The sequence below is a fragment of the Strigops habroptila genome, chromosome 4, assembly GCF_004027225.2.
Source record: "Strigops habroptila isolate Jane chromosome 4, bStrHab1.2.pri, whole genome shotgun sequence".
Lineage (NCBI taxonomy): Eukaryota > Metazoa > Chordata > Aves > Psittaciformes > Psittacidae > Strigops > Strigops habroptila.
This window is the reverse complement of record NC_046358.1, coordinates 82989470-83003817: the sequence shown is the minus strand read 5'-3', so window position 1 is coordinate 83003817 and position 14348 is coordinate 82989470. Positions and strand designations below refer to the sequence as shown.

At 55.5% G+C, this 14348-nt stretch overlaps 1 protein-coding gene across 1 annotated transcript; it reads right to left on the bottom strand.

Annotated features, from left to right (window-relative positions):
- Positions 1 to 214: 214 nt before the first annotated feature.
- NATD1 (N-acetyltransferase domain containing 1) lies at positions 215 to 11865 on the bottom strand. The gene is made up of 3 exons (XM_030484374.1): positions 11602 to 11865; positions 4233 to 4351; positions 215 to 3450 (listed from the first exon to the last, which is right to left on the bottom strand). The coding sequence occupies exons 1-3, from the start codon at positions 11696 to 11698 to the stop codon at positions 3334 to 3336; spliced, it is 333 nt and encodes a 110-aa protein (XP_030340234.1). The 5' UTR covers positions 11699 to 11865; the 3' UTR covers positions 215 to 3333.
- Positions 11866 to 14348: the final 2483 nt, after the last annotated feature.

The window sequence follows — 14348 nt, the reverse complement described above, 5'->3', positions numbered from 1 at the left end:
ATACTGTTTACCTTTATGTAGAAAATGAATATGCAGCAAAAACCATACGCTGGCCATGGACTGGAGAGCAGAGCTGTGTGCCAGGACCTGTCAAACAGGCTCTGTGTCCAAGTGACCCAGCCCAGTGGTGACAGAGCTGGGGCTACCCGTGGTGCCCTGGTTGTACAGCACTTCCTCCTGCTTCCCCCCAAGTGCAGCACAGGGAAGCACTGCGGGGCAGTTAAGCCACACTTTTTATTGTACTGTATTCCATGCATTATGTTCATGTTTTATAGTATGACAGAGGGAAGGAGGAAGATAAATGTTAGACAGAAACAAAAGCAGAAAGGTCGTTTGTAACAGGTCCTGAGAAGGAAAGGCACATCGTAACCACCGAATTCAACAGATTGGAGACCTTGGACAGAGGAAGACAACGCTGGGAAGTGGGTGAGGGAAGGGGTGTTTCAAGTTGGGTGGTGTGGAAGCAGGTTGGACAACAATCTGCACCTCCCCACCCACCAAGGTCTGTAGTTCAAATGGGTTTGGGGAACGTCAATATTCAACCAAACCACTTCCACACTCCTGTTGCCAGAGAGAGTCCAAGATCCCCAACTCCTCCAGACTTCGTCAGCACCAAGGGGCAGCACAGGACTCAAAGCTCCTTCCTGCGGAGGCCAGCCGGAGGGGCAGGGCTGCCCCACACCAAGACCTCGAGCCATCTCCTGCCTGGCAATGCCGCATCACAGGAGCACCGCGGACAGCAGCATCGCTGGTGAGCTGTGGGTATTGCTATTCACCAGCAGAGACCACAGGGAAGGGAAGGATGGTACAGCAGTGAAACGGTTGGCACGGACACTGGCACACGTCTCCGTCAGGTCGCACACCGGAGGGGTTGTAGCACCTTGAAGGGAAGCAGCAGCAAACCCGTGTGCTGGGCCTGATTTAAGGCAGCGATCGCCACTTGTGATCCAGCGCTGGGAAACACGAGGTTCCTGCCAGAGCAGCATGAAGGGCTCCAGAGCCAAGCGTGGATGCTGGGACACTGCAGCAACCACAGCACACCCTCTGCTCTCATGCAGCGGATACAATGGTACTTCTGGAACTGGCACACAGTGGAAATGAGCACAAAACCAGGGCAGAGGCTTGCAGCACTGAGCTCGTGCTATTGCTCCCGTGAGGCAGCTCGGCACACGTCTCTTCCAAACACCCAGCCCCGCTGTGATAAAGATACAAGTGTCTTATCTTGGCTTGCAAGAGAGGAGATGGTTCAGCTTCACCTTGGGATCACGAGCAGGGATGGTTCTGCCATTGCTTGCTGTAACAGAGCCAGCCTTGCTCCTGTAACCAGATGTTAAAGTGTTTTTTGCATGTTAAAGAGTGAATATTTAGCAGCCCAGATTTCTTCTTGAGCCCCTTTAACTTGTTACCTGCAATCCTTTCCCAGTCCCTTTAAGCCATCCTGAAGGTCACATCCTGGCTGAAATAAGCAGCAAGAGGGCAAAAATGTGAGGCAGCAGCAGGGCTGAGCCTGATGCCTTTCCTGAGCAGCACAAGCTGGAGATGGGTCTGCTGCTGGGCACAGGTCCCTCCCCAGGCAGATGATGGACACAGGCAGGGGTCTCACAGCCTGTGGTGTGGCAGGGCAGGGATGGAGTTTGGGAGGGTTTTGGGCAGAGGGCTGTGTTATGGTGGTGATGGGCAGCCCAAAAGCACAGGCAGGCAGCAGGGCTTCGCCTCGAGCCAGCTCAGGGCTGAGATCAGGCACAGGGTCTCCATCTCTGACCAACGCAACCAGGTTGTAGGAGCTTCTGCCTTTGCTGCCATGGACTTGGTGCTGGGCTCTGGGAGAGGGCTGAGCTGCCTCCTGGCCTGGGCTTCATTCAGTCCGTGGCACAGATTGTAAACTTCAATCCCTGCTGAGAGATAAGCTGGGCCTGGATTTGGCTCCAGGTGAAAGGCTCTTTATCTGCTTCTACCTCAGGGGCTGCTGAGTGCTGGTGTCACCACAGCCAAGCCCTGGAGCCAAGGGGAGATGCTCTGGGGTGTAGCTGAGGCCCTGGAAAGCCTGGACAAGGCAGGAGAGGCAGCAAGCCAGAACCAGGCAGTGCCATCACAGTGTTACCTCTACATCCAACTGCGGCAAGGCTGAGCTGTGCCACAGGGTCATCATCTGTGGAGGTAACAGCACAACACGAGGGTGTTCCTGCTGCTGGCTGAGCACCCTGGGCTTGGAGCTGCGAGGAGGCCAGTGAGCAGGCAGGTAATGCCCTGAGCAGGGCTTCTTTCCAAAGGCTTTAAGAAGTGACCAGCATCCACATGGAGGCAGGCAGCTCCAGCATCGAGTCTTGGAGATGAGACAGAAGCAGGTCCCAGAGGCCTTACCCCTGTTGCTCTCAGGACATGACGACAGCTCAGGCCTTACGATGTGGGGTGCAGAGCTGAAGCTGAGGGAGATGGAGAGGAACCTTCCTCTTCAGCTGCAGGAAACTACTCTGGAGCCTGCGAAAGCATGGGGTGTCCCCTCATTGCTTAGGCCAAGGCTGGTGCTCTTCTCCCGAGCAGGCTTTGTCCACACCAGCACGGTCAACACTGATAGCAGGGAGCAGAGACGGGAATGACAGCCACAACCCTGCAGGGATGCCATGCTGGGGCTATGTACAGGAGGGTGGGCAGGAGCTGGCATCTCTAGGGAGCAGCATCTGCAACTCAGCTGCCTTTCTTCCTCTGCACACTCACACTGCGTATGCTCTGCCACAGCCCCTCACATGGTTCCCATCTTTAGACTCGAAGGTGTCACCATCCCAGTGTCTCCACAATGGTGCAGCAAAGCCCCCAAGGTGCCACCATGGCCCACACGTTCTCATCTGTACTCCACATAGGCTTGGGCGATGCTCGGTGTCCAACAGATACTGCAGGGGACGAACCTGCCACCTCCCTCTGCCCCACAAGGCTTAATCCACAGCATCTCACCCAGCTGCTGGGAAGAAAGAGGAGCTTGTACCTCACAGCCATCCCTATCCAACAAGTTCACAGCCGCCACCAGGCAAAGGGGACAGGATGAGGTGCAGGTTGAGTCATCCCCTGGTCTGCTGATGGAGTTTGGTAGAAAAATCATCCTCTTCCACCGCTTGGCTTGGGAAGAGCACCGAGAGGCACCAAATGTGCCTGGAGCCAGCAGCCATGCTCACACGTGGGCAGAGAGGAGGAGGTCGTGCCCACACTCATGCACCTCATGGATGCACTTAAAAAAAAAGAGGGAATTGTGAGTGTGGGAAGGGGTTTTCCTGAGACGGCAGAGAAGCGAAGGCCGCGTTGAACAGTCAGGGACAGCGCTGGTGTTGGAGCAGTCCTGCCTTAAGGCTGCAAGTGTTCCAGGTACTGCGGCAGTGGGTTCTCCTTGACGTACTTCTGAATGTACCAGCACGTCAGGTGAGCTTTCAGGTCCTCCTCCACCACAAAGTCCAGGGCTGCCTGCAAGCAACCAGAGAGGACACATGGTTTACAACCAGCGCCTTCAGCCTACACTCTCCTCTGAAGCCTCATGGGGGACCAGACTCCTGCACCCCACATGCAACTGGGGGAGCTGGTTGCCCTCATGTACCCCCTGTGTGAGGCATACGGAGGGAGAGGGCTGGGAGCAGAGCACAAACATCCTGCCACAGCCTCTATGGTGCCACAGCATCCTCACTTTAACCAGAAATGTGCAGGGACGCCCTGTGTAACCCTCGATGCACCCAGCCTGGTGGATGCTGCACTGCAGGTGACACAGCCACATCTTATGAAGGCCACCTTTGTCACCCATTTGCCTGGCTTATGGGGCCAGGAAGCAGCTGTAACCACAAAGCATCACCCCACAGTCCCCATCACCACTGTGCTTGTGGCTCCTCAGCTCTCCCTGCATGGCTGCAGGGCTCAAGGGCAGGAAAAGGGCTTACAGGGACCTTGAAGCTTTGAGATGAGGGGTTCCAGCCCCCAGGAGAGGGGCTGCATCGAGGTGGGTGCAAGGGCTGTTTGCTGCAAGGAGGAAAAGCAGATCGTGGGTGAGTGGCTGGAGGTGCTGGCACTCACCCAGCCCCTCTCACCACCAGAAACAGGAATGCCTGACCACAGATTTCCATCTGCCCTGCCAGCCGCCCCATCTCCCATTGGATCAGAGTCAGTTCCCATGGGCATACATTCAATTCCAATGGGATGGGGCTCCAGCCGGGGTTTCTAGCCATGGCTTCTGCCCTTCTGGGTGGCCGGGGCCATACCTTGGCGAGGTGCTTGGCTATTCCTCTCCCTCGATAGGCATCTGGTACTTCTGTGTGCTGCAAGTCCACGATCCGCTTCCCCACGTATTCATACAGCAGCACTGCCTTGTCGTGGCAACCTGGGGGGTGTGAGAGAGAGGTGAAGCTTGGGATGTCCCTGGGGAGCTCCAGGCTCCTGATCCACCATCAGATGGAGCCCACAGCAGAGGATGAGTGATGGGCAGCTTTGGGACTGATACAACAGCCCTCGTGCCCATGGGAATGGCTGTGGTGCTGGATGGGACACTGCTTTTGGTGACACTTGGACAGCCAATTCCCTTCTCTCCACAGCAGAGTGTCTGTGTCATGGCATGAAACAGGACAAGACTTCCCAGCCTGGTCCTGCAGCATCTGGATGGGCACATTTTGGGAGAGGTGAATCCCACAAACACACCGGAAAGCTCCCACGGGTGTGCGAGGGGGGTTGTGCACACACATTTACATGCACACACACACAGAGGCTTCCTGTTGCAACACCCTGACCTTTCTCACAGCAGCTCAGTTACAGGAAAAAAAGACATTTCAGCACACGTGTATACCAGAGAGCTAATAACACCCTTTGGCTTCATCTGCAGGGCCTGAGCTTTGTCCTCAATGCAGAAGCAAACACTTCAGTTCTAGAGGGTTGCTGCATTTAAAAGTGAGTTTCAGAAATGCAATTTCCAAAGACACAAGCTCAATTAGAATAATGGGAACCTTTCCTTTCCCTCCAATGGTTAATGGAGGGTGAAAGGCCACAAGGTTCCTCTGCATTTACTCACTATATGCTTTCCCCGAGCTCGATACTCCTTATTTCAATTGCATTTCAGCTGACAACTCCAGCCCAGTTCTGATCCCTGTATTTGAGAGGCACCAGGAATGAGCCCATTTGAATTGTGTTTCAAGAGAAGCAGCTCAAGTTTTTGTTCCTGCTCCTTTTAGGCAGCGATTCAATCCCCCTACATTGAATGGAAACCTTTGCATTTCCAGCCTCAGTTTATTCCTGCTGGTTTCTACCCGCTCACTCTTGTGCCAACATTGTTCTTGGGTGGACATAAATAATTCCCCTCCCTGCCATTCCCTTGAGTATTTCCAGGCACCAGTCCTGCCCCTCTCAGCATCTACATCACCAAAAAGCCAAGCTCCTTTAGTCTCCCTATAGATGCCAGATGCCCCACTCTTCTTAGGATGGTCAGAGATAACAGCGTGTGGAAGGGGCTGAAGGAGTATTTGCCTCTTCCCTTTACTAAGCCCAGTGCAGATGCAACCCTATAGCCCCATTTTACAGCTGCAAATCTTTGTGGGGAATAAAGGGAGAACCAAATGCTTCTCCCTATGGATCCAGGCACCCAAAAAGAGCCAAGGGAGCAGCAACTGCACACCCAGCTCTTCCCCAGCAGCACAGACCGGTCTCACTGGAGGGACAGCCCCAGGTTGGGGCACAGGCAAACCCTCACATCAGAAGTGACACATTGAGAGGCAGCTCCCTCAGAGGCACCCCTCGGAGCCTCTCTCAGAGGTGGTTTTGGCAGAGCTGGCAGCACTGAAGGCTGTAAAACGCTCCAACAACAGCGGCTTTCACATGCTCCAGCCCTTCCACTCTGCTCTGCTCCCGGGTCAACACTTTCCATAGGCTCTGCCTGGAGCTTTGCTAAGTTTGAAACTAAATTCTTCTCTAAGTGATGAGAGAACAAAAAGTATTTTCTTTTTCATATGCTTTTCTATATATGATCTGTTTAGAAATATCACACACACAAATGCTTTTAAAGCAGAAGATGACGCAGTGTTTGGAGGATCTTGGATATGTCCTGGACAGACCTTCCTTCAATATCTGCTGGATCACAGAAGCACCACAAAGCCCCAGCCAGCAGGATGCCACCAGCCTACACATGAACACACAGAGAGCCCAAAGGATTTTACAGCTGGCTCTACAGAGAAAACCAGTGTTGCCAATGCTGTGGGAAACTGGTCCCAGTGCAGAACAACATCCCAGTTCAGTACACAAACACATGTGTATGTGCTCACCTCGGTGATGGGACCCTGAGCCACCCAGCACATGAAATCAGGGACACTTGAGACATAGGGTTTGGTGAGGACCCTGCAGGTGACACACAGATTGGTGCTGTGTCCCCATTCCTGCACAGCCCCAGGGCTGGCCTGGGCTATGCTGAGCATCTCCCAGTCCCTCATCTCCAGCTCCTTGCTGTGGGTGATGCAGAACCACAACTGCAAGAGGAGCTGATGGGGAGGACAGCTAGAGGTGAGTGGTTATGCTTAAAGGTCACCACAAACACCCTCTGCAACCCCTGTGGGCAGGAACATGCCAAGACAAACCTGAAAGCTGGGCACAGCTGGATACACGGATCTGCAGCACCACGGAGGATGGAGGTGGGAAAAAGCCCTGATAACAAAGGAGAAACAAGCCAGGATCCAAAAGGAGATGGAGATCCCGCTTCCTCTGCTGAGCAAGGCTGAAGGTGGCCAATGGCCCACAAAGGGAGGGGAAGGACTGGCTAACGGAAAGTCCATTTCCTTCAAAACCAGCTGCTCTGCACATGTTCTTCACACCATCCCTGCTGGGGCCCAGAGCCTCCAGGAGAAACAGGATGAAGCAGGCTGCACCCCCAAAAGCAGGCTCTCCATGAGCATTACCCTTGTTTTCCCACTAAAAGGCCTCCCTGGGGCTGGAGGGAGGAGAAGAAGGAGCAGAAGCACCCTGCTGCAATACAACGCTGGAAGAAGCCTTGCTGCTATGTGGTACCTTGGACATGGGGAATATTCCCAGCAAAGCTGGAGGAGCTGGAAGCAGGAGCAGCCCAACCCCAGCTTATCGCAATCCCAAAGAGGGGGCCACACAAGCAGAAACCACATCAAAACATGGCATAACTGAGATGCCACAAGCCAGCCTCCCGCCTGCCTGTCTTATCCCATAGACCTCGGAGCAGGGATTTTATCAGCCCGGGCAGATAGAGCCTGGCAAAACAGGCTCAGGTTTGGGTCCATGAGCCTCATCACGGTGTGTGACATGTGGGACTTGCAGACACTCCCCTGCACAGCGCCTCAGCTTCGAGCCACCGTGAGTGAGGAAGTCTGAGTCAATGCAAATCAGCATAGAAGAAAGAGGAGCAAGAGGAGACACCGCCATGGAAGTGGCAGCAGTGGCAGCACGGCTGGTCCCCAGCCTGCCCCCCTTCAATCACAGGGTGCACAGAGAAGGGGAAGCTTTCCTCGAGGTGGGCGAGGGACCAGGGCTAAACTTGCTCTCTATGGAGGGTTTCCATTGGGATTGGTGGCACAAAGCTTGCACCCAAGCAGGGTGGACGGCTTTGGGCAGCACTGACAGACACCAGTCCCCAGGCTGGGCGGCTCATGAGCCTCAGGGGACCAAGCAGCGAGCCCAGCCCCAGCCCTGAGCTGAGGAGGGGACACGGCAGCATCCAGAATGACAGAGACATCCCGCTCCAGCACATCCTTCACTGACCCCTCTCCCAGTGTCTTCTCCCTGTCCCTCTGTGCTGGCCCCAGACCCAAATACACCACTGTGAGCACAGGGAGCTCACAGTGTTGAGCAGTTGCCAACCTTTGGAGGCAGCTCCTGAGCTGCAGTCTCCTTAGGGCACTGCTGCAAAGCCATTCCTGAAGAGCAATGGGGAAAAGGGAACAGACACCAGCCCCGTTTCCCACTCTCAGACCTAAGAAAGCCCAGAGGGAGGCAGCAGCTCGGCTCCTCTGGCTGCTGAGCCAAAAGGTGGATGCTGAAAGCTGCACGTGAGGCAATCCAAGAGGACAAGATGTCCCAGGGAGCTCGTGCATCCCAGGCTGGAGCTCGCTGCACGCTGCCGGCTGGCCTTGATCCCCAGGGAGCCAGTGGCACGTTACTAGGGAGAGAAAACACAACAGAGTACAACAGACAGAGCCGAGCAGAGATGGTGCAACCCATGGATGGGCCTCACTCACAGGAGCAGCGCAGGGGAGATCCTGGTTTGAAGCAGTTTCCTGTTTAGGAGCTTTCTCAGAGTGACTTTGGCACAGGAGAGGAGTGGGGATGGCAAAGAATCCCAGACGGGTTTGGGTTGAAGGGAGCTTAAAGCTCATCCAGTTCCAACCCCCTGCCATGGGCAGGGACACCTTCCACTAGAGCAGGTTGCTCCAAGCCCCTGTGTCCAACCTGGCCTTGAACACTGCCAGGGATGGGGCAGCCACAGCTTCTCTGGGCACCCTGTGCCAGCGCCTCAGCACCCTCACAGGAAGAACTTGTGCTTAAGAGCTCATCTCAGTCTCCCCTCTGGCAGGTTAAAGCCATTCCCCTTGTCCTGTCCCTACAGGCCCTTGTCCAAAGCCCCTCTCCAGGTTTCTTGTCCTGATGCAGTGTCCAGATCCCTTCATCCCCACTGCAAACTCAGCAGCTTCTCCCTCACAGAGGGCATCTGCCCCAGCAGGGAGGAAAGCACCAAGGCACGACCTGCTCCAGTTTTCCTAACAAACACAAGCCTGGACTCCTGACAAGGAGCTCCCAGGACTCAGCTCAGCAGCGGGCAAAGCAGGAGCTTCCAGCCACTGGATCCTGCCCAAACCCGGCTGGGGAGGAGCAGGAAGTTTGGGAAGTGTGGCTTGCTGCACCCACGTGTTGGATGAACGGGAGTGTAGGTGTGTGAGGAGCCCACGCATCCCTTTGGATCTGGAGCTGCTCGGAGCATGTGGCAAGCTCATCTCCCCACCGGAGAGCCTGATGCGTTTGATGGGCAGCAAGAAGTCAAAGAGGCTGCTCCCCTGCCCCAAGGCAGCTGTGCCAGCAGCTGGACTGACCGACTACTTTAGGGTGAGGTCTCTTTGGGTTTCTTGTTTTGACCAGAAATGTTATCTTGGATCCCAAAAACCACCCAACTATTCCTGACTAAACCAGCCTATACGATTCCCTGGAAGTTTTTAGCTTTGACAACTTGATGTTTTCCAACACAGTCGCTGCATGGGGAGGTTTCTGGCTCGCTCGCGCTGTTAGTCACATCTCAAGCGATTACAAATCCAGTTGGGCTTCTTTCTACCCTCCCCTCAGAGGGATAACAAAGCTCAGTGAGGTCTGGTTGTAATCAGCTTTACGTTCAGCTTTCCAATGCTTCTGCATTTGGGATGCAAGGAAAAAGGGGATGTGTTAAAGTGAAGCAGCTGCTTCTATCGGAGCTTTAGGAGCCATGTGCAGCAGTGAGGGAGAAAGGGAAGCAAGAGCAGAGAAGGGAAAGCCAGAGCAACCCAGAAAACACCAAATGCAATTCATCTTTCATGTGTACGAGGAGGAAGTTGACACATGAGGTTACCCTCACATGAGGTTACCCGGGGGTGCAGAGGCAAACACAGGATGATGCTGAACACAAACACTTTCACAACCAGTTCACAGCTTTCACAGTGTCTCAGACCTCTTATACAGGAATTTCCATTAGAACATCACCACGGAAAGTTTTCTACCCAACATCACGGTACCAGAAACCACCAACCCATCAGCACAGAGACCAGCAAAGCCTGGCTCCTTGCTCCATGAGCCTGATGCATCAGAGCATCCCCCACGCTCAACATCTAGCTGGGATTAGGACCGAGACAGCAGAGACAAGCCTACAGCGAGCTACTGCAGGCATCACCCAGATGCTGTTCATCTCTGCCACAGTCCCTTTCAGAGGGACATGCAGGTCACCTTCACACTAAAACCTGACCCGTTTCTTGTCATTCCCTTGAGTGCAGCAAGGAAAACCTGCTGGAACATTCAGCACCACCGATGCTCATCGTGCCAGCAGCAGGAGCGATGAAGAGAGCAGCACAGGAAATAAACACCCTGCCAGGCACTCCCACAGAGATGGTTATCGTCTGACCACCTTCCAGGGCTTGGCTGTCACCAGCACATGCCTAACAAGGAGGAGGGACGGATCACCCGCTCCGCGTGGACATCAGTCAGCCCGGTAGCAGGAATACCGTCACGCCGGGACGCGGCTCAGCTTCCTTGTGTGGCTGGCACTGAACTCCCAGAGAAACAACCCTGATCTTGAGGATCCACCTACAACACTGGGGCTTCCCAAGCCATGGTCATCCCCTCCTGAAGCTGTTTGTGCCGATTCCCACTGTGGATCCTATAGTTGATTTTCTCCCTCTGAAAGTTCACCCTCTCCAAACCCAACTCATCCCCACTCAGCCACCAAACGCCACTCAGCTCACAGTGTGGCCAGCTGAGGTTTTATATGGCAAACCACGATGAAAAGATTACATTTCCCTAAGGAAACACTCTCTTTGTGCACACACAAACTTCCCTGATGGTGACAACACTCTTGTGATGGCAGCGGGGACCCATCACGGGGGACCTTGTTTGATCTCCCTCTGTTTGAAATAAGCAGTTGGTGCAGTTGTTTTCCCCGCACCCATCACACACGTCTCCTCCTTCCTCGCTCCAGCGCTGCTGAGCCTCCAGCCTGCACTTTGTAATTAGTGGTTGAAATGAAAATGGGATGGAGGGGAGGGGGGGAGGAAGAGCCTAAAATAAAACCCAGACTATTCCTGTTGTTTCATTGGGAATGCTCCTACAGCCGGTGTAATTTCTGAACTACCCAGTTATTTTTTAGGAGACAACTACCCTGCAATTTCTGCAGGGCAGCGAAGCAGCCTGTTTTACCCTGAGTAGTTCTCAGCACGACAGATGGGCAGGGAAGAAAGGTTGGGATGCTGGAATATTTGGGATTAACCATTAAAAGGGTGGCTAGAAAAGAATCAGCGTGCCATAGAGAAATTGTAGTGGCACCTACTCCTTTTGCTCAGTCCACCCAACACATGGCAGAGCCGTTGGGGAGGTCACCCCATCATTAGGGGTCCCCAGTCCTACAGACGCTGCGTGCTGTGGGTCCTGCTGAACCCAGTGCCAAGCACCCACAGTGCTGGGGGCCCCTAAGCCCCCCAAAAGGCTTCCTACATGGATCCCACCAAGCAGCTCATATACACCAAGGCACATCCCCAACACCAACCAAAGGTACCTGCTCCTGGGGGGGCCAAGCTGGACCCCCCAAAACCTGCCCGTGCCAGCGTGGGGCTCCTCACACCAAGAGACCCCCAGATCTCAGGGTCAAGCTTTTAGGGGGTGGGAAGGATGAGGGGCAGCAGCAGGAACCGGGGGCACAGGGGGGCTCAGAGGAGCATGGGGGGGACACGGAGGGACAGACAGCGGGTGGCGGGGTCGAGTATTCGGGGGACAGTGAAATGGGGGATCAACGGGGGGAACAAAGGGGGCTCAAGGCGGGGACTGTGACCCCCGGGGGGGGCATAACCCGGGTCAGAGCGGGGTAGATAACCTACCAGCGAGCCCCGTACCGCCGTCCCTTACCGTTGAGCCGCACGGTGAACTGCCGCCGCTTCCGATCGTGCTCCACCTGGATGGGGCAGCCTTGCTCCAGGAGGCCGAGCGGCGCCGAGTGCGCCATGGCCGGGCCGGGTTGGGTTGGGCCGGGTTGGGTTAAGGCCGTACAGCGGCACGGAGCGCCGGGTCCCGGTGCCGGTAACGCAAGGACCGGAGCGGGGTCAGGCCGGGCCGGGCCGGGCCGGGCCGGGCCGCCGCGGGGCTGCCACCGGCGGGCGGCCGCAGGAAACCAGCTGTGCGCCACGTGCCCGCGGCCCAGCCAATGGCCGCGCCGCCGTTTTGTTTTGGTACAGCCGTCCGGCTCTTAAAGGGACAGCGCACCCCCGCGGGGCACGGCGCCCCCGAGCGGGAGGGCACGGGAATGGGCACCGGAGGGGGTAATAGGCACGGGCATGGGCGTATCGGCTCCCAGTGCGGCCCTGCCGCACTGCACTGGGCACTCGGTACTGGCTTATCGGTGCTGTGCTGGGGCCCAGCATCAAGTATTGCCCCACTGTGCTGGCTGCTCTGCCCTCGGAACCCTGCCCTTGAACTGGGTTCTCTGCCCCGGTGCACTGGTACTGCCCTGGCATAATGGTGCTGTGCTATTCCTGTACTGGTGCACTGGTCCTGCCCTGGTGTGCTGGTGCTGTGCTGTTGCTGGACTGGTGCACTGGTCGTACCCTGGTGTACTGGTATGTGCTGTTCCTGTACTGGTGCACTGGTCCTGCCCTGGTGTGCTGGTGCTATGCTGTTGCTGGACTGGTGCACTGGTCCTGCCCCAGTGTACTGGTGATGCACTATTGCTGCCCTGCTCTACTGGTATTGAACCAGCACACAGGACTGGTGCTGTGCTGGTGCCATAATGGCTGTTTGTGGGGCAGTTGCACTAAGTGCACCCGCAAAACCAGAAGCACTTGAGCTTCTTCAGGCAAGATTTAGGTTGTATGTAAGGAAGTTCTTCCCTGTGAGGGTGCTGAGGCGCTGGCACGGGGTGCCCAGAGAAGCTGTGGCTGCCCCATCCCTGGCAGTGTTCAAGGCCAGGTTGGACACAGGGGCTTGGAGCAACCTGCTCTAGTGGAAGGTGTCCCTGCCCGTGGCAGGGGGTTGGAACTGGATGAGCTTTAAGGTCCCTTCCAACACAAACCAGCCTGTGATTCCACACACCCTATCACATACCTCACGGTCTGCTTGATAACCCCAGTATACCCACCATGTGCAAACTAGGGGAGGAAATAGAGGTGTTTTTCTCCCTACCTGTGGAACTGTAGCACCAACACACTGAAAGCTCCAGAGGTGGGAGCTGAGCCTGGCTGAGGTGTCTGCACAATGGCCGCCTGTACAACAGGAAAAGCAGCAACACCTAGAATTAATCTGGAACTAGTAATAGTTCACCAGCAGCTACTCTGCACCTAAACACCATCTCGTGCAGCTTGGCCTTTGTTTACTCATCCCTTTGGCTCCTGCTCCCTGACTTGGAGCCCATCAGCTGATTTATTCATCAGGGCACTCCATTTGTTTGTGCTGCTCCATCAGTGGGTGCTGAGTGCAGGTGCTGAACCCCTCGGGGTCACGCTCTCCTGCTCCCACTGAGCATGGGCACCCACAGAAATGGGTGTCTGGAGAGAGGATTCCTGATCTTTCTCCTCTGTGAAAGGCTGGAAAATATCAGTGGTGAGATGTCCTTCCTTCTCCTCATCTCGTCCCTGGCAGCTTTCACTCCGCCTGTGTTCCCACACCATATGGTGGTGCAGGAAGATAAAAATGGGAAAACACCCGGAGTAGGGAATGCAGGGGGAGGCAAACAGGCTGCAAACAGCCTGGCCAAGCATGGCTTTGATTTTGCAGGGGGGAGCTTGGGGCAGGCAGAGGGGCTGAATCCTGCATCCTGATGCCCTCCAGTGCACAGGGGTGCTCAGGACAAAGTCGCTTTGCTGGGAAGTCTGAGGAGAGGGGAAAGGAGAAGCAGGTTTTGCACAAAGGCAAGGGGTTCCTTTTTGGGTCTCAGTGATCCCCCAGTCTCTGAGCTGGGGACACCTGTGGGTGCATTTCCACACACACCTTAGCCTGTGGTTATTCCCTTTGCCTCAGGCCAGCAGTTACAGCCACCTCTGATCTTTCAGACGCATTTCTCCAGCACAGTCTATGGGGCCCAACAGCAGCTTTGTCAGACAGAGGAGGTGCAGGCACAAAGAGCCATGCTGGCAGGCACTAGAGGTTGCAGAATAAAAGAAGAGGTGGTCCCAAGAGGTCCCCATGCCCTGCTTTGGACAAGCAGGTGACCCTATGCTGCCTCTGGTGCCTTCCTCACAGCCTGTGTGGGTCCATGGGCCCCATTCCCAGCCCTCCCGCCCTGCTGGACTTTGATGCCAAGTGCACTCCAATCCCCATTTGGGCTTCCGCAGTGCTGGGAGGCCTCAGAGCAGGTGACAAATCCCCACTTGTGAGGTGCCTGGTGATTCAAGGTGGGTCAATAAACAGCAGGCAAGTGTTTCATCCACCCTGTAATTGCAGCCGGGGCCAGCAGCGATCTCCAGCAGTGCCTGGGGGCGCAGGCGAAGGGATGGTGTAGTATGCAATGTGCTGGGGACAGCAGGGTATTGTCCTGCACTTACAATGACACCCCAGGTGCCACCAGCATCTGTGTCCAAGCCCGTCCCACCACTCCTTGCAGGTCCACATCCAGCAAAGGGGCTAATGATGCTCTGCACTCCCTAAATCTCACACCCTAACAC

Coding starts and splice junctions, on each gene's coding strand:
- NATD1 (XM_030484374.1), bottom strand. CDS start 11,698: ATGGCGCACTCGGCGCCGCTCGGCCTCCTGGAGCAAGGCTGCCCCATC. Junction 4,352..11,601: donor GTTCACCGTGCGGCTCAACG/GTAAGGGACGGC, acceptor CACACCCCCCAG/GTTGCCACGACAAGGCAGTG. Junction 3,451..4,232: donor TAGCCAAGCACCTCGCCAAG/GTATGGCCCCGG, acceptor GGTTGCTTGCAG/GCAGCCCTGGACTTTGTGGT.